Source organism: Paralichthys olivaceus, chromosome 9, assembly GCF_024713975.1.
Source record: "Paralichthys olivaceus isolate ysfri-2021 chromosome 9, ASM2471397v2, whole genome shotgun sequence".
In the NCBI taxonomy this organism is placed as follows: domain Eukaryota; kingdom Metazoa; phylum Chordata; class Actinopteri; order Pleuronectiformes; family Paralichthyidae; genus Paralichthys; species Paralichthys olivaceus.
In genome coordinates, this window is record NC_091101.1 from 25,207,785 (window position 1) to 25,227,901 (window position 20,117).

Consider the following 20,117-nt stretch of genomic DNA (forward strand, 5'->3'; position numbering starts at 1 on the left):
TTTTCAACCGCAGTCCTTTAGCCAGATGGTTTTTGTTTTTTTAAACCTTCTGGATGATAAAATCCAAACAACAAAGACAAGAGCAACCAAAGCACAAAGAAAAGTCAGCATCAGCAGCAGTGAGACTTGACAGGACACAAGTCATGCAGAGAAGTACAACACCGCAAGACATGAATACAGAGACACAACAACAGGCACTAGCAGATACAGTCATCAGCAGGTTAGGATGAAAATAACAACAATCCAGTGAACACTTGCTCGGTGACGAGTCCATGATTTATACACCCACACTCTAATTATGACACGAGTTCATCTGAAATCTGTCCTTGCTTGACAAAATGTTTAGTCCTCCAGTGGCGGAGAAGAGAAGAGAACTCAGTGCATGTTGTCAGTACGACACATTCTCAACATGTACAAATAAATTAACTTCATAGATTGATTAACGGACCTGATCTATAATGTGTTATTTGCATTCAGCTACACCTCCACTCTGCTGGAGGAAGAGTGCGGTGAAGTAGAACTGTGGTGGTTCCAGGCAGCGAGGACAGAAAGCAATCATTCATTTTTCTAGGCTTTTTAATAAAAACATTTTTTTTATATGGAGCTGAACCGTCCCTGCACTGGAACAAGGTTTTGTACTGGGACAACTCAGAGAATGTCTTGTTCCCTGGACAGTACGGTATATACCGAACCAGAGATAAGGGTTGAGACACAGCCAGGGTTTCTGCTGGTGGTGTCTCTTTGTTTGTTTAGTCATGGTGACTAATGCTCACAGTTCCTCCTCTGCTGCAGCTCCTCGGCTATCGTGCATTAGTAGAGGACCGAGCAGCCACCAGGTGAAACAGCAAATGTGCAAATAAAACAAATGAATTGATTAGTGTTTCACCCCAGTCTGCAAGAGGGATTATAGATTTAATAAAGGTTATACATAACTACTGCTCTGCAAGTACTGTACATTGCAGTAGCTACAGAATTTTTTAACACCATGAGCAACCTGCAGTACAGTGCATTATCATACCTGTCTTGTGCAAATGTAGATATGAATAGAAATGAGGCAAAAACAACAGAATAAGCAAACAAATACATAAATGTGTGATGATAAAAATGCATAATTAACCACATTTGCACATATAGGGCAAACTCGGCTTGTGGCGCCCTTTAAGTGTGGCACACATTCATGCTTCAGAAATAGCATCTACCTGATGTGAGTTATACGGTGGTGTGAAAGTCTTGAGGACTGCTCCACCAGTCAAAGTCAAAGACCTCCGTGTGCGAAATTACTTTAGGTTGAATCACACTGTGAGTAGCTATAGACACATTTGAGTTTAATTACGTCCCTGTGGACGGACGGCTTCTTTGAAATAATGTTCTATTGCTCAATGCATCGTGATTTGAGGGAAGGTTTTTTTTTTTCATGTGAAATGTCACTTGTCTCTCCAGACGTCTTGTGGTCGGGTGATTATAAAAGACTTGAGTCGTGGGTTTTTTTTAATGGTAGATATTATTGGAAATGTAAATCTTTTCACAAAAGTTCAGGTGGTTTCAAGACTGCAGCGGTGCTTTAAAAAGAGGTGGAATGAAACTAAATACGGTTTCTTAAAAACAACACGTAGAATTTTAAGATGCTTAAAATATTGTTTGTTTGAGCAGAAAGCACTGAACTGATTTTGCCAAACTAGTGCAGGGATGGTGCCTGAATCAGGAATGAACTCTTTACGTTCTGGTGCAGATCAAATTTGTCTTTATCGCTTCCCTAAACATGGGGGTGCAGTTGTAAGCACTGTCTTCTCATCTGGAAGGAGGTTCCTGGTTTGAATCCCGGTTCCACTGTGTTGAGTTTGCATGTTCTCCTCGTGTCTCTGTGGGTTTTACCCTCCAGACTTTCTCCCCAAGTCCAAACACAAGCATATTGTTGTTAGGTTAACTGTAGGTGTGACTGCTTGTCTCTATACATGTTACTTTCTTTTTCATTTAAATTTTATCCTACAGGTGGTTTGGCCTTCATGCTTGACTGAGAGCCGCTACAGTACTTTACAGGAGTTTGTCCATGTCCATGTGACTGTCTACTTTTGTTCCACTACATTTCAGGGATAAATAATTCGCTTTTTTCCTCCACTTCATTTATGTGGAAGCTTTTGCTGCATCGTCCTTTATAAATAAAATGTTTGATGAGCTTTGACGACTACCCTTCGGTAACTTTGCAAATCTGCCACTTGCACAACAAGTTCTGCAGAACATGTTCTCTGTAAAATATGCTGAGGTATCAAAAATAAAAGCACTCTTATTGCAGACTATATATTATTGTATACATTGTAAGATACGTCATTATAACGGTTAACAAATAAATCGACTGAAAGGAGCATTCGACACAGAGCTGATTTTACCACTCAATGTACTGTTGATGCATCACATGTCTGTTTTTAAAATGTCAGTAAGCTTTTTATAACTGTGACATTAAGGTGCTGCAGTAAAAAATGTCCCTCTAAACAAGGTACAGAAAAATATACTGCGTCTGTATACTTGTACTCGATTGGAAGTATTCTACCACCAGCTGATAACAACAATAACACTCTAAAATCAATCACCGAGATTTGTTTTCTTGAAACCGTTACTCTAAACCTAATCGACGCTCTTTGTGACTAGATACAAAATAATAATAATAATTAAAAAATAAAAATCACACAAATAAATAAATAAAATCTTATTTCTGATTGACTGATATGGATCACTGGTCCCACACAGTGACAGCACACAGAGCTGAGGAGGACGGTGGACACAGCAGCGTTTCATTCACCACTCCGTACACGTGTGTGTGTGTGTATTCACATGTACAGCTTGTGTATGTGAGTGTGTGTGTGTGTGTGTGTGAGTGTGTGTGTGTGCAGCCGTAAAGAAACCACACTCTCTCTTTCCCTCTTCACTCAAGGACACTTCATGTTTGGCACGGTGGGACTGGACCGCAATCCGTCTGTCTGTCTGTCTGTCTGTCCTCGTTTTATTTTTTGGGGGGGGTGGTGGTGGGGGGGAGATTGCTTATACTGCCTATACTACGGTACAGTCGTGATTGGTCCTCCCTCTCCTCCCTCCCCCCCCCCCCTCCCGTGCGATTGTATGTAAATCCTGTGGGGACGGATCCGGTGGGTGAGGTTGGGGCTCGCGCTCCTTCCTCGCACACGAGACGCGCGAGCGGCCGAGGTGAGATCGCTGCGCCGGAGCTGTCCACTGCGCCGTGGTGCTGAACTCCACATCCCTTCTGTGCGTCGCTGATATTTCTGGGAGGATTAACATCTTCCCCTTGTGGCTGCTGATAGGTGCAAACTTCTCCTGAGGACATCTCTCTCTCCCCCTCTCTCTCTCTACCTCTCTCAGTCCATCCCCCCCCCCCTCTCTCTCTCTCTCTCTCTCTCTGTGTGTGTCTGCACACATCGGAAATTACACCAGCCGTGGATTTGATGCCATTATCATAATAGTTTGTTGAGAAGTGTTGTGTCTTCGTGTTCGTGGCTTGGATTATTCTCCTGGATGGTTTACGTCTGGACACACAGGTAAGGATATATTTTGTGATTCTCACTTGTGCGTGAACTAATTGTTAAGCCACATCCCGACCGGAGCTCCATCCGTGGAGAAGTCCCCCTCTCTCCGCCTGACTCGCCGTCAGACACCGAGTTTAACCCTCATCATCGGCGAGGCGCCTCAACTCTTTTTCTAATAATCCACCAGGTCACTCTCCTCGACTCGGAGCTCTATCTTCTAATCGACTGCCTTAAGCTTTCACCATTTCAATGTACCCGTCGCCAGGCGCTGGAGGCTGAAATCACCTGCATGTGAAGTTGTAGATTACAGTTGCCGTTATTCATCAACAACACTTCCCTTTGTAACACGTTGAAACGACGGGAGGCTGCACGCTGCGTCGCCCCGGAGCTTTTAATTTATCCTCGTAGTACTTAGTGTGTTATTTTCTCTCTCCTTGGCACACTAATCCTTGAGTGACACCGTTAGCAGCAGAGGGATTATACTTTTGTTTTTCATCCTCAGCTTTGCGCCTGACTCATTTGGCAGCGTACAGCCCAGCACAGGCTCTTGCGCCGGGCATGGCCATCAACTGTGTTGCATGATGGTGTGCGAGGGAAATTGTTTTTTTTGGGGGGGGGGGGGGGGGGGGGGGGGTGGGGGGGGGGGGGGGGGTGGGGGGGGGTGGGTGGGGGGGGGGGGGGGGGGGGTGTCCTCTGCAGCAGATGGAGTTAAAGCTATAACCTTTAACCAGATTAAGTTCTGCTATCGATAGGACTCAGATGTACAGGCTGAAATCCTTCGAGGGGGTTTGTGTAGTGGGGGATTGAAGCAGCGTTTTACTGGTGTAGAGATACCATCAATTAATACAACAACAAATACTGTAGTGATACATTTGCCCTAAGGATAAAAAAAAAAAATCCATCTCATTAAATTTCAACAAAAATACTTTCTGCATTATAATCACTGGAGTTCTGTGCTCAAGTACAAAAGGGCATTTTCAATTTCATCAAAATTTTCTTCCCAACAACATAAAGTTAAAACAACCTTCAATCTGCCAACAACACAGATATTGCATATTAATAATAATACAACAGGGTAACATTCATATAGGAGCCGTCATTCTGCACTCACTATGTCTGCCTGACACTTTACGTAGATTTTGTACATTATACTTACACACGAAACATTGTCAATGCAGTTTTTACTTGTATGTCATAGTGTGACATTAGTGCTCTTAAAGCAGTAAATGATCTTATAACCTCATTGATCACCGATTGTGAGATAAGCACTTCCTTTATGACGAGCCTCTGGGTGGGCAAGGTGCCAAAATCTTAATTAGTCTGGTGACAACTCTATTATTTTACAGGGTCAAGACAAAGAATCAAAAGACTATTGCTCCGCACTTCAACTCCTGGCTCGTCTGTATATTGTTTTTCCTATATATGAGATTCCTTTCTTTGATTCACAGGGCGCACAGAGACTGAGGAGCATTTCTGTACTAATTGCGAGAGTAATTGAAATTCTTGAAGAGAGAGCGTGAATGCGGTTTTGAATTCTCAGCCATCTGTAGGACTTTACAATCCAACTCCAGTCCCTTTATTCCCACAATGAATTCACTTTATCTTTGAAAGCTCTTTGAAATTGCAAGATAGAATCTATTTCAAGTAGCACATAGGCTGAATGAGTGGATCCGTTTTTCAAGACTGCATTCACTAATTGATTCTCCACTTGAATACGAACCAGGGACCAAATAATGTACAGGCGATATATATACAGCGATATGTTTTGAGTGTAGTGCAGAGGCGGATACGTGATAAATGTCCTTGTGTTAATAAATAACATTGCAGGTTGTGGAAGGAGATGGCGAGAGAGATAAGACAATGTTCAATTCCAGAATAGCTCTGTAGGTTTTCTGCACCGAAATGATCCTGATGCTGTTAGTTCAGAACATCCTCACAAGGAAAAACATTGTGCTCCTCCTCACCGGCACTAAAAAAAAAAAGTCCAATTAAGCCATTTAACAACAGTTGGGAGCTGGTGTGAGCAGCTGAGCAGGTATAGCAATGTTAATGGAGCGCTCTTTTCATTACAACGACTTCCTTCGAGCACCATGGAGAGGTGTGAGTCAATATTACTTTTCACTAGAGGAAGAAGAAACTGATTAAAGTATTTGAGAGGAGAAGAGGTGTCGGCACCCAGTAGCAGCAGGTAGCCGAGGGGCAGATCAGGGTTAATATGACAATAACGATGTACGTTTGTGAGGAAAATTGTCCTGCCACTGAAAATAACACCGATCTGGTGCCTTCACAATGATCTCAAGTGTCCTTGCTTCCCAGCATGTTCCAAAAATCTTTATCCATTACCCTTTGGGAGGCTGTTCCAGAGCAAACTGGTTTTAAAGAGCACGCTCCCTCTCTGTGCTGCTATCACAGCTTTCTGTACCAACATCAGATTCCTCCACAAATGCTGCAGAGCACTTTTCAATGCCAAGTCAGGTCCGTGAGGTTTTCCCATTCCATCACTGATATTATGATCCGGCACTAGCCCTCGTTGGGCTGCTGTGCTATTCTAAGCTTCCAGTGGCTCCGACTGGGACCCCAAATAAACACGGGAGATCAGAGAACAAAACCTCAGCCTGCCAACTTCTTGTGAAGGCAGCGATCTACAAAATCCATCGCGTGCCTTTTAAATATGTACCAACATAATGCTTCTGAACTGAATATAATGGAAGAGGGTGACATAAAGTACTTTGCCAGCATGGGGCAACGTTGATGGATTCACATGGTGAAAGAGCGACGTCCTTTCAGATGAGAGATTTCCACATCCTTTCACATCGGAGTTCAATCGTCGTTTCATGTCTGTGCACTTTTTCAAAGCCGTGTTTCACATTTAAAGGGTCAGTTCACTTAAGCGGTTGTTAAGAAAAACACATTCACTCACATTATTCCCTGGCTTGGTTTTGATTCTATTCATACAGTGAAACAGGTCCATGCTGTTAAAGGACTTTTTCCCCAATCAACACTGCTTATCGAAGAAAGGTGGAGATTTTCAGTGTAACTAGTTGAATTTGTTTTGTGTTGGGATTAGAACAACTGGAGACTTTAAATGGAATATGTAGGTGTGTGTTTCTATACACTGGCTCCAGATCCTCCACAGTCCTCAAAGGAAACAGAGTATAGATAACGGATGGATGGAAAACTATAGAATCAGAGACGTTCACTGCTGCGATCCGGGCTAAAAAACAAGCGTGAGCCCCAGGGGTATAGTCAAACCCTCTGCTCATGGTTGTATTCATTCATTTGCTTATTCAAAGCACAGACAACAATCTGAGGATTTATTATGTAATGTGATGAGCAATGTTTGTGCAGCCGCCTGGCACTTCTATAGAGCGCCTCCTCTGCTCGCCTGGTGACCTCACAGTGAAGACAAAACTCGGAGACATCGCTGCAGCCAGCTGTTGTTCACCCAGAACATGTCTCAGCACCAACAACACAAACACTGCTGGTTGTTTAGTTAGTTAAGTATGAAAACTTGAAGCACAGACACACAATTGAGTTTATCGATATTCTCATTTAACTCGGATCCAAAAAGTGAATAAGTACAATTCCCTTAAATATCAAAGTTCTGTATTTTACAAATAAACGACCCTGAGAAGAATTGGTTTCACGTTCACAGTTATAGTTCATTGGGAGTTGCCCATTACAACCAGAGCGACTCCACTGGAGCCATTTGGACAGAAATACACAGTTCTAATCGAATCTGTACTGTTTATATGATATTTCCTTCTGTAAAGCTCTCTCAATTTAATTAACCAGCAACTCATATTTAACATCTCTCACCGCTCGGCCCCAGCCCTCCTCAATAGTAACACTTCTTACGCTGCCTTTCCCTTTTCCGTCTTCCCCTCTTTTAAACTAAGCTTTAACCGCTGCCAACTCCCATCTGTGTCTGGCTCTGTTGTTCCCCTCTTCAGTGCGCTGAATCTTTATTGTGCAGTGAGACCCACACACATTGAGATATGTTCTGCCTCTGCCATGTGTAGGACACACTATCTCCTGACGTTCTTATATCTCCTGGCAAACAGGAGGTTTGTTTGGTGACGTTCCCTCCAGTGTGCACGTTGCATCTCTCGTTTACGGGACTTAACTTCGGCTTGAAAGCGTGCAAACAAACAGAGAAGCCCCTTTCTATCAAATGACACATTTGAGAACACACGAGAACAGTTATAATGTCGTTTAGATTATTAGCTCATGCTCAACCTGCTGTAATGATGTTTGAGAATATCTACTCTGTGCAGTGGAGTCAAACTGGAAACATGTCCACTCCTCTTTTTCTTTTTCATGGATCAATCTAAGGCGACAGTGTGAGGCTGTGACACCCGACTTTTCAAACCGCTCTGGATTTCTGAAGCATGACCTCCACCACTCCAATGTCTGGACCGAACTCCAAGTGGATTGTTAAATTGTTATTGTCATAACCCATTTCATGGAGTAGCTACACCAGAACAAGGCTTCCGTGGCCTCTTTTAAAGCCGAGCCCGGGTGAAATATTAAGACTGCGCCGTGCTCCTTGGCAGATGGTCAGACCATAATAGAGGCTGGGAAAACCTTGAGGGTGAGGGTCAACAGGCTCGAGGTTTCAGTGCTAATCCCGTAAGTGTCCCGCAAGCACGCGGATGGTGGCACATGTGGCTTGAGGCTTGTAAAATATGTTTGAGCGGGTCGGGGGCGTCTGTAGCGCCGGCCAAGGATAGATAGGAGACGGAGCAGTCAGTCTCGGAGATAATAATGCTGTTGTTTGCTGTTTGCTGGAAACGTATGACGCTCAGGGAGGAGAGCGTCGGGGTGGTCTGGCCATGCCTTGCATTTTAATGGCACCACGGGTCACAGTTCAGTGTTCGCTGCCTCTGTGGCCAAGTGTGAGGGAATTGTTCCGGGCACAGTGCAGTCGATCAGATCCGTCTGATTATGTAATGATTGTTAGCCGTGTGCCTGTGCCAGGTTTTTTTTTTTCCTGCAGAGTTGTAGCGGCAGCCTGTACTTCACGACATTTAAACTGGTCTATAAATTAAATGCCAATAAAAGACAAGTCAAGGTCCTTCCTGCCACAGGCTCGTTTGTAAAGACTCCTGCGATCATAAATGACAGTAATGCGGACCATGTAGCCCCCTGCCATCAAAACCTTCGTCACACAGAACTTATGGTTGAACTCTGGAGTGGCTGCACAAGAAGTCTCCTCCGTCCTCCGCTGCGCAGGGAGACTGTGGGAAGTATTTTGTGTTCTGGTGCGTAATCATGTTTCCAATTGTTAATAATTGTGGCTTATGGAATAATCTGAGGGTACAATTGGAGCTGATAGAAAACAGTAGGCCGTTTATAATTCTCAGATGTCGTGCCAAGTTCGACAGAAATCCTGTGCATGACAAAAGATATATTAGAATCACTTAATTTTCTCACTGGGTGGTTATTCGGGGCTGTGATGAATAATGCACACACACACTGAGGATGAATTAGTTCAAATTTTCATATAGTAGAAAATGGCAGGCGGGATCTGGTCACAGTGGCGTTCTGAAGACGACTGCGTGGGTGGATCAGAGACACATGATCCACGATGAGTACGAACCTCTGTGCTCACGAGCTTTAAACTTAAATTTGCCTGCAAGATAAAGTACTTATATTACTTTTACTAGCTTTAATATTTAATCTATACATACATTAAAGATATAAATAATCATCAGAGTTCCTAAAGTATAGAAAAACTACAAAAAACATGCCAGTGCAACACATGTCGCTGGGCACTTTTAAAAGATTCTTTCAAATTTTCAAAAACACAAATGCACAGTTGAGTCCAGGTCGGGTGGGGACGGTCTGGACGCTAACACTGCACCTCCTCTGGTGTATCGTTACGAAGCGCGTTGACATGCGGCTTTACTCTGTTTATGTTTACCACTTCTCACGCCCCGGTTCGTTTGCTATGTCTAACATGAAATGGAATAAAAAGCCAGATTTAGAGAGTTTTAAACATTTAAAAAACAAATATTTGGCACAACGATAGCACACAGCTCAGAACGCTAATGGGCTACAGATCATATGAAGCCATGTAAGTAGAGTGAAAACTTATTACAAAGACGGGAAACTGTCGACTCGACTCCAGTAGATTGATTAAGTCGCCTTGAGCCTCACTCATAGAAGATTCTGCTCAGATCAGTGATTCTAATCCTCTTTTAATGTGAGAGATTCTCCACCCTAACCCTAACCCACTACCATTTCCAGTGTTTGTGCTAAGCTCCGCTAACTAGCTGTAGGGTTGAGAGTGGTATTCACTACAGAGATACGAGCGTGGTATCGACCTTCTCGTTTTCCTCTCACTAAGAAAGCTAATCTAGTGCATTTTCATTAATCTCAAGAGGTGTGGGATTTATCTTGCCTGGATGCAAAACACACATTTCCTCTACATTTTCATCCAGAATTACGGCCGGAATATCTCAAACTGACACATCCTGTTTGCCGTTTCAGAAAGTAATCTTTGAGTCCCTGCAGGATTCCTCGATGATCACAGTCCAACACAAAACATCTATATTCCCCTCTGAGAAGAAAGCAGGCAGCTAACACAGAAACACATCAGAGGCTCATTAATGTCCCAGTGATTGACCAGCTGAACTCTGGTTACCCTCACGACTTCCGTAATGTTTACCCTGCTCTAAATCAGCCTCTGCGTTTGCCCCAGTCTCACACGGTTCACATCTTCTATGATTCCAACAGAAGCCCTTTCCTTTTTCATATCTGCATCAGAGTCCAGCAGGAATAAAACGAGGTGCTCGTGAAAATACCTGCCTTCTTTTGCTCCTGGTATCGTTGCTGAATTCTAGTGAAGTGGAGACTTTGTGGGTGGAAGGATCATTGAAATTCAGCATTTGATTTCAAAAGTTTCTCTGCCTAGATTTGGACTTCCCTGCCTGGATTTATAGCAGATTAACTTTGAAAGTGATTTAGCTCTCGGGTTTTTCAGATGCTACCAGGGCAGAAAAATAGCTTTTTCTCATCCAATTTTTCCGTCCTCACTGGCTCACATCTTCCCCACATTCGCTAAATATTCCAAACCTGTGAAATGTAATCTGTCTGTGTGACCAGTGGCAGTATATCAAAACTTAATTAGAGGTGTCTGCGTGTAAAACGAGCTGAGTGACAGTCATGTAGGCAGGAATACAGAGATACAGCCTTATATAGGCGTTATCTAATCACACACACACACACACAAAACACAATAAATATATTCCAGGGTATAAAAATGTAACTACAGGGCACCAGGGGTTTAGTGGGAAGACACATAGTCTTGCATTGGCAGACCTATATCTCCACAGTGCTGTGTCAGCGCAGGAGGAATCGTCTGGCTGCACATATTATTATTCCGTCTTTTTGTATTTCTTTAAAACCAATTACGATTGTTTTGTGCGACGGTTAACGCAGGATGCTCTAACGCTGCTCCTGCAAAATACTGCCGGGGGAACTTTTGTTGGAGGAACAATTGCACATGGGGAGATGATCGCGGTCGGTAATACGGCTAAATTCCATAAAGAGACAATGAACAAAACGGTAAAAGACGTATGTCGACGCTGTGATTCGTTGCATGATTCACGTCAAAACCATTTTCATGCGTGTAGGTTCCCGGTTCAGTTGTTGTTTCCCATATTAAAAAACAAGTTCAAAGCTTAGTGCAATCACATTTTATGCATTTGGATAGATATCTGAACGAAAGAGATAACAGCCTCATAAAAAGGATGTGGGGGGGGGATAATGAATTATGTCATCACAACATGCAGCCAACAAATTCACACAAGGGCATATCTCCTTCTTTATCTGTTATCTGGTGCTGTGCTGTTATCCGCTTGGCATTTGGAGTCGTGCATCCTGTCTAATGAGTCTGGGATATCGGAGCGGTGGTGGTGGTGTCCTATAAAGGATTCAGAGAGAGAGAGGGGTGTAGACAGTGGTTCTTTGAAGTCCAGCGAAAGTGAAGGTTCACAAATCCCTTCAGAAATCTGGGCTAATTATTGAAGGAGAAGTTGAACTCGGAGGCTTGTAATCGTCGGGACTGATTGATACGGGGGGTTAAGAAGACGTGAGTACTCAATAAGAACCTCTGCCAGCAGAGCACTCACAAACTAAACTCGTGGTGAAGTAAGAAGGAGATGATCCCTCACGGCTTCCCAGCAAACTGAAACCCAGCGTTTGAGATTTGTGAAGATTACTTGTCTTTTGGTTGTCTTTCATATACCATCGAGTTGCTCTCCCAGAGATTTTAATCACATTGCATGATCTTCACCAGTGGATTTAATTAATCACTGAAGTATAAATTTCTCTTTTTCCTTTTTGCTTTAAGGACGAAGAGAATTTTTTAAAGCACAACACAAGCATGAAAACAACTTGTTTCATCAATTGAATACAAACGAGTGTTTTATATATCAGCACAAAAACATTAAAGCAAATTACAGAAAAACAAAACTCAAACAGGTTTGATTATATTTGAAAGTTCGTCCATCAAGTCTCTGATGTGAGATCTTAGTGGTTCACACTTGTTTAAGTTTTAACTCATGCAGGCAGAGCTCACTGAGCATGAAAGCAACGCCATGCTGTATAACACAGAGTCACACCTCACAGCTGAACAAGCTTCAAGCTACAAGTTTTATCGTTCAGCCACTGAACAGCCCCACTAGAGGGGGGGGGGGGGTAAGTGCACCAAAATAGTGGATAATGAGGAAGCGGCAAGTCTGGCAAAAAGTTTGTCACAGCAGGACATTCACAATGTGCTGCAACTTGCTTTGGACTAATGATTAAATTACAAAAACAGTGTTTAAGAAATAACTACAGCAATAACAAACAAATGTGTGACTTTAATTCAAATTCCCAATTAATGAAATCACATTACATCTGCTCATTGTGCAAACAAAGTGAATCTTCCTCAAAGCTCGTCAATCACCATTGTATAACCCTCCATGCAGCACTGGTGCATTCTGGGGAAGATTATAAGACACGCAGGAAGGGACGGATGCTGCAGATTCTATCTTCTCCGTATTCACCGAGAGTTGACAGAGAATCTTATTCCGTGCTCAGTGTGGGTAATGGCTCTAGATCCCTCTTTAGACTGGTAGAGCCTCCCAGACTTTAAAAGTGAAGCTCGGCTCAAAAAGAAGGTCGACTGTCGGATCTTCTCGCCTCGTTTAGAAACGCCTCATCGCGAAGATTTGCATAACAATAAAGATAATTTTATTTTCCCCACTACTTTACGAAGCTGCACAGGATTGATATTAACATGTTATATGAAGAGAATTACACTGACGTAAAATGTATACAAATTAGCCCATTAATGAGCTTAATGAATTAGACAATTAGCACGACTTGTCATACTTAATATATTATGGTGATTATGAAAGAACATTAGGCATCTCAAGTGCCTTTTATTTGGACGTGATCCAGAATATCTGAGGGATGATTAAGGACGTGCCAGGTTTGAGTCTCAGCATTTTAACGCCCGTTCAGATCTGGCTCCAACGTTTCGGCTAAATTTAAGCCCCACAAAGAAATCGACCTTTTCTGAAAACTTCTCCTGAGATGAGGAGAAAGAAATAAAGCACGGCTTTACTTTTCTTCAAGTGCTTCTCTTTTTTTTTTCCCCCCACTTTTCAAATACCCTAACAACTACTACTCATTATCTGGCTGAGAATAGCTCAAACCAGGGTGCAGTTAATGAAGTGTTGCGCTTCTGTTGGCATTTCATCCATTTGAATGGCGGACTGTTATTACAAAGAGAGACTTATGAGGTGGCTTCTAGCTGCCGCATTAACGATGAGAGGAGCAAAGTGGGAAGTCACATCGTATCGCGTACTGAGCGACGAGGTCCGAAACAGGAGGAGGTTGGAGTGGATGAATGGGTCCACTTAGCATGAGACTCTGACCCATGAGAGCAGTATTTGTTTCCCATTTAAAACCGACGTACATTGAGACCATTAACCACGACTGTTCCACAAGAAGTTATCACATCTTCATTATTGTAACCATGACAACCGCTGCCTGTCTTGCACAGACCCATAATTGTTGGAAACACAGCTGTACAGACTTAAGGTTACATGTGAGCTGCCCTGTGTCGAAACACAAGCTAAATATGAAGAATGTAGATGTATCTTCCAAACATGGAGATGACTGGATAATTAGAGGCTTGCACACAAAGCAGAATCCACGCTAGCTGTCAGCGCATCCAGCTGCCTGCACAGCTGGGCATCTGCAGAGGAAGAGCTCTCGTAGCAAAAAAGATGCTGTACATCCTCTCACCAAAACATCTGTCACCGTGTCATTTGAGATGAATGGCCGGTGATTACACAATAATGGTTTTGTCAGGAGGTGGCTTCAAGCCACCTCATTCGAGGTACATGACAAGACTGTTCATGTTGCCACGATGTGCTGAGAGACGGGAGCACTGATGAGATGTGTCACGTCAGAGTCTGACATCAATACAAACTCTGAGCTGAATGAAAAGAGGTTCTGGTTCAGTTAAGAATTAAAGTTCGTGCTCCTCAAGACTTCTCACTGGGGCAGAGTCAACAGGTGAAGACTCTCAGTCTTCCAGGTCATAGTATCTTCAGGAGCTGGACTTTCTTGATTCTTGAAGACATTCGAGAGAACAGAGACGAAACCTGGAAACCGGGACTCCTGAAGCCAGGTGGAGATTAGTTCACTGCCAGTCCAAATACAGCATCTGTTCACTAGAGATTCATTCAGACATCGAGCAACATTTATTAATCAAGTTTAAATTAAGTTCGAATTAAATTCTTTACATCTGCACATCTGATTTGCCTCCTCAACATTATTTAAACTTAGAGTAAACACAAACATATTTGGTCTCTGAGTTCTTTGGCACAAACAACTATTTTGTCAGAATATGTTGGTCGGTCTAAAAACCCAGATGAAAACACAACGTAGGCCACAGTTCCAATATCACAACTTGGGTTCATGGAAATGTTGCAGTAAAATGTTTTACTCATTCCCGACGGATGTTGGAGAATAGTGACTCCAAGATTATCCCAATCACAACAGCTTTCACATTTAAGGTTCTTTCTGTTTGTTTGTTTCCTGGGAAAAATCCACTGGCACACAGGGAGTAATGTGTTTTATCTTTCCAGCTGCTGCAACAGATTGGGATAAACACAGGGACCGGGCAGCTATGACAAGCAGCGACAGTCACAATGTCTGAACAGACGAAACCGTACGACCTACAGAAATTCCAGCCTCGTCGACAGAACTTCACAGAACGATGCGACAGTATTGGCCTGGAAATTTAATAGACGAGTGATCCCTGGCAGCGCAGTATTAAAATTCTACAACTGTGATTATGTTGTTGCCAGGAAAAACAAAGAAGACAGTAGCTGTATTAATGCTTTACTGCACAGCAATAAAACCCTGTTATAAAATACAAAAACGAGAAAGCAACACAACAATATCTCACTGCAGAAGGTGACCTTTAGCATCCAAGCTCATTCCTGACCTTGAAATAGTTTCACAAAACTGTTCTGACTCAATATCAATGCTTTCTGGAGCTTTCAACCGTGTCCAAGCTCCCTCATCTGCAACGCTTATACAAAAACAACAGGTTTTTCACACAGGAGCGTTTGAGCCATGGTCCAGATGTTGAGGGAAATATGTGAAAAATTGAAAGTTATAGAAATATTGATAAATATATGAATATTTCAATCTAAATTAGAAGCGATAACAATAATAATAACACAAAACTTTTCTTTTCCAGCAACGTCACATGCTAATTCCTCAGCATTGAGGGAAATAGCTGAATGTTAGAATATGAGTTATTCCTACTGTTTTGGCAACACCCTCGACCTGCTGGCAGTCGCTCTGGCATTTTACAATCTCACATTTATCTTAAATTGCAGCATTAATGAATTACCAGCACAGGCGTGATATCTGTGCTGTAATCAACAGCTTTGATTTGCACAGTCTGGCAGAGAATCCAAGAGATCTGGCATCATCGCCCGGAGTGAGCAGGGACATGTTTTATGCATTCATTCTTAAAAGGTGAATAAAAAATGTGATCCTGTAAAAGCTTCACAGCCAATATACAGTTCAACTTTAATTTTTGGTTTACAGCCTGTATATTGCACCTGCTCGGTTTACGGCATGATGTTATGGGGGTCTGTGTTTCGGAGATATGAGATTTGTGAAATATATAATGTTATTTATACAAGTTGAAATCTTTCTCACTATTGCAAAATGGCTGAAATATCAGATTAGTGATTTTCCCCCCTCCCTTGCTGAAGCTGTTGACCAGTTTGTAGTTTCACAGCAGATATTTGGAGGTTCAGTGCTTCGCCCAGGGGGATTCTCAGCAGTACTTTCTGAAGGGGGTGCGGGGACGGAGGTATTGTTGCCCCCTGAAACACCTTATTTCCCTGAGTTGGTTACAGCATTCAGCAGCCAACTCCTCTCACCTCCAGGCAAGTGCTGCCCCTCTTGATGAACCCACTTTGCCATTTATTAACTGACTCGCTGACTGCAAGTCTTGTAGAAAATAAATATAGTACGGTCCGTTTGAGTTTGTTAGAGTTTTTCACTCCTCCAGAGAAGAACCAGAAAACCGTGGTGAATTGCAATTTTTTTTTTTCCCCCGACCTATGCAAACACGTTCAGCCTGTTCAAACCTGAAGGGTCTGATTTCTGTGCACACGTTGAAGATGGACGAGAGACGCAGCTGCTGTTTAGGATGTACGGAATTTCTTCTTTTTTTCTTTCAACGTGAAACACGTGATACTCATTTGAGCATGTATGACATCCAGAGTCATCCCACTGTTCCTTTGTTGCAAGGACCTGCTCCATCTTAGAGATTTGCTCTGGGTTTTCAGCATTTGTAAGGAAAGAACAAGGACCAAACGGAAGCACTACCCTTGGGGGAAGTGTGTCGCCTGTGGATTTGGACGTGCTTTGAACTTGAAGTGGTCCTTTATCAGGATACAGTGCTGCCGGGGATGTCTGAGTATGAGAAGTGCCATGATAACTCTGCCAAATAAGACGCGCTGCAGCAGGGATGCTCGGGCAGCAAACACGCAGCAGATGCTCCAGTGTTCTCCAGATATCTCAGAGACAAACTGTAGTACTCCAACCAAATTGATCTGTACGCAGAAATACCGCTGAGCGTGCTGGAAGGGATCTGCCTGCAGGGGGTCAGGGATGTGTCAACTGAAGCATATGGTGAAAGAAGTGGGGGGACAGAAGTAAGAAGAGCACTTTATCTGCTGACTTCAAGTTCCCCTCCATTGACCTCGCAGAAAAATTTGAATAATTTCAAACTAGCGTCTCTATGAAATCGTTTGGTTCACAGAGCAAACTGGAAGAAACCACAGAATCTACGTTGGCTGGTTCTCCTACTGCAAACCAAAGTGTCAGCTGCTCGGCTGAGCTGCGGTCTGACTGAAAATGGACCTGATGAAGAAAGTAGAGGAGGTTTTGCAGAAAATGAAAAAGCTCAGAACTTTTACAGAGCTCGAGCCACAAATTCCGTTAACTCACCAATTAAAATGACCTTGTTACCCTGCGAACAAATGTTTAAATTCTAGATTTTAAATCTTTTTTTAAAAACACAATGTCTGAAGCATTGTTTAAAAACAAGACAAAACCTGCTTTTCTACTTTGCAGGCAGTTTTACCTAGAGGCTCCTGCTGGATGCGTAACTGAATATAAAAACTGAGAACAGCTATGAAGAGGAAAGTCTGAAAGACAACCTGAGAATATTACATAAAACTGAATATACTGAACAGAATGTTAATGAGGTTGTTCTCTGGGATTCTGCTTGAACACTGTTATCAGACGTAGAAGGATGGACACGATCTAACGTCTAAAAACGAGTTGGAGTTGGAGAAAGGTTTATAAAATAAAAACACTCTCCCCGTATGCGACTGTTGAGTTCAGTATATTACATTAATCTCAACATGCACCATTTAGTCTGTTAATTATTTAATAATTAGATTCTTACCGCCGCACCTCTCAATGACTCCTCCAGTGTTCCTGTGATGGGAAACTATATTTTAGGATTATATAAAACACCTCGGATGTCTCTTGATTCTTAACCACCATATGCGTTCGTAGTGTCTTTATTTAATCTGCAGCGTAACAATGACCCCAGACATACGGTCAGAGTCATGAGGCAACTGGACCAATGGGTTCTGCAACAGAACATCTGAACGAGGGTCCGATCTCATCATGGAGTCAGTCAGGGTCACATGAAGAGACAGAAACCACTGAGACAGCAAACATGTCCACAAACTATGACTCGGTTTCTCAAGGATGCTTAAAACTTAACTGCGAGGACCAGAAGAACGTCTGCTGGCATTTTTCTAGTTATCATTCTAGGCAGCGTTGATGAAATGTCTTAAAATATTCAGTGAAGTATTGTTGCAGATCTTTGAGCTAATGTTGAAAGAGAGATTTATTTTGTTATTAGTAGATCCAAACAAAAAAAAGTCTTCTGCTCATCCAGGTCATGTTTGTAGGTGTTTGTAGGAACTGGTACAAGTTCAAAAACAATTCTAGATTTATCAGCTATTAATATCATTATCAGTATTTGAGTTAATCTGGTGTAAATGTTTAAAAGTCTTAAAACGAACTGGGTGAACCCTGCAGATAAAACATAAAGTGAGTGAAACACCTTGAGTCATCATCTTGTCCATCAGTAGCTATAGTAGAATTGTGGAGTAAGACGCTGAGGCTTTAGTAAGCTGCTTGGTTTTGTAGCGTTGTTCGGATTGAGCCGTGCTGCTGCCTGATGTAAATCTCAATGACTGACTCTGAAGCTCAGTGACGGCAGAGAAACCTCAAGCAAGCTCAGCAGAGTAGATAAATAACAGCCAACAAATGGAAAAAGTGGTTATTTTCCCTCTCTGGGCTACACTCAAAAATAAAAATAGAGTATAGCTGCCGAAGAACTGAAAAGTTGCTGCCGTAAGAAAGTGATATATGAAGCTTCAAATGTGGTTTCAACACATGACAGGTCTCAAACACAGTCTGCACTTAAAGAATAATGTTAGCACATCAAACAGCAGACATCTTTTTTTTTTTTTTTAAATCAGCCTCTTCTGTGATTTCCCTCTGTTGTATTTGTCATTAATTTATTTTGTGTTTGCAGAAGAACAAAAACAAGACACGCCGATGTGGCAGGAGTGTGACCTTGTGGATTTGACAAACAAATACACTTGGAATATGTGACAGCAGATAAAAATGAATATTAGCAACAAAGCCTGTGTTTTAAATGAAAAGCCTCAGAAGTGTGCAGGTCTAGTAGTTTAATTGTCAGAATGATCGAGTGTCACGGTTTGCAGAGCAGCGCTGTGACCTTGAGGAGGTCTTGAGCCTCACTTTGAGAGTGTTTCAGTGGTTGTTTGGCAACAGCCGGTTGACTGAGCATGCATGTTTCTTTTCTCCAGCATCGCCCCGTTCTCCTTCATAGACGTTTACCCCTCTCACACTCGGGAGCTGTGCTGTGCAGCCACGGCGCTGTAAGGGTTTCCAGCTGAGCAACTCATTGCGAACTTAAGAGGTGCAAAGTGTAGAACGCAGCGGCCTGTATGTCGCCACCTTTAAATTGCAGTGGTATCGATAACAATGAATTGTATACATATATATATATATATATAAAGGTTTGCCTTCAGCTCACAAATCACTGGATCTGCTCCCACTCTGAACGATCTGATACTTAAAACTCTTAAAGTCTTTTCAGATTAAATACATCAATGCAGACATAACAATCAGCTGACTAACACATCACTAGACAGATGAAAAGTGCACGTTATGCCTCCACCTGAGTCAGAAGACTCCAGTGAAGTGTAATGGAATATTGACTCAGGCAGTTGCTATAGTTTGAACACCGTTGGATGGTTCAGTGTAGAAAAGGATAAAATGTCCTCGACCTCCTCCATGTGTTGCTCTGGTTGTTGAAACTGTGTGTGACCTCTGGAAAACAGAGGCTGCACTGACTGATTATTTTCTGTCGTTAACTGACTTTTGTATCAACAATGGTGGAAAAATGTGAAGGTCACCTGTCATTCTGGCGCCCCTCTGTGACCGGTGCAGTTCGAGTTCGTGGTGCACGTACGTCAGATCAAGTTAAAACGAGGACGCGGTTGTAGCCCTGTTCATGTGCAGGAGAGATTCATGCTGGGATACAGCAGGTCAATTGAATTTCGTTTAATACCTTTAAATTGTAAGCTCGTATTTCAGTTTAACCGTCTGATGCTGTCAGATTTCATCATTCATATTTGCCTGCAAAGACACAATGACCGCATTGTTTTTTGCCCTTCATTCCCTCACACACGCATAATCTGTATGTTCAATTATTGAGAATGAAATGCTATTAAATAGACTATGTCTCATTATAGTTTAATTTAAATTAAAACGACCGCTAAGGATAGATTATGATGGAATTTCTGTCCATCAAAATGACGGACAGCGAGAAAATGTAACGCTCAGAACTTCCCAGAGGAGCAACAGCCACTCAGCGTTCCTCATTTCTCAAGAGTTTGTTTAATTATATTTGAAACAAGCTGACTGTAATTA

General features: G+C 42.5%; 1 protein-coding gene across 2 annotated transcripts in view; it reads left to right on the forward strand.

Annotated features, from left to right (window-relative positions):
• Positions 1 to 3,124: 3,124 nt before the first annotated feature.
• The window catches only part of fstl5 (follistatin-like 5), a 139,454-nt gene continuing 122,461 nt past the window's right edge, over positions 3,125 to 20,117 (forward strand). Inside the window, exon 1 of one of the 2 annotated variants that reach the window (XM_020103808.2) lies at positions 3,125 to 3,545. In XM_020103808.2, the coding sequence (XP_019959367.2) occupies positions 3,523 to 3,545 (23 nt within the window). In that variant the 5' untranslated portion in view covers positions 3,125 to 3,522. The remainder of the gene's footprint in view (positions 3,546 to 20,117) is intronic. The other variant, XM_020103809.2, reaches the window with a different exon arrangement.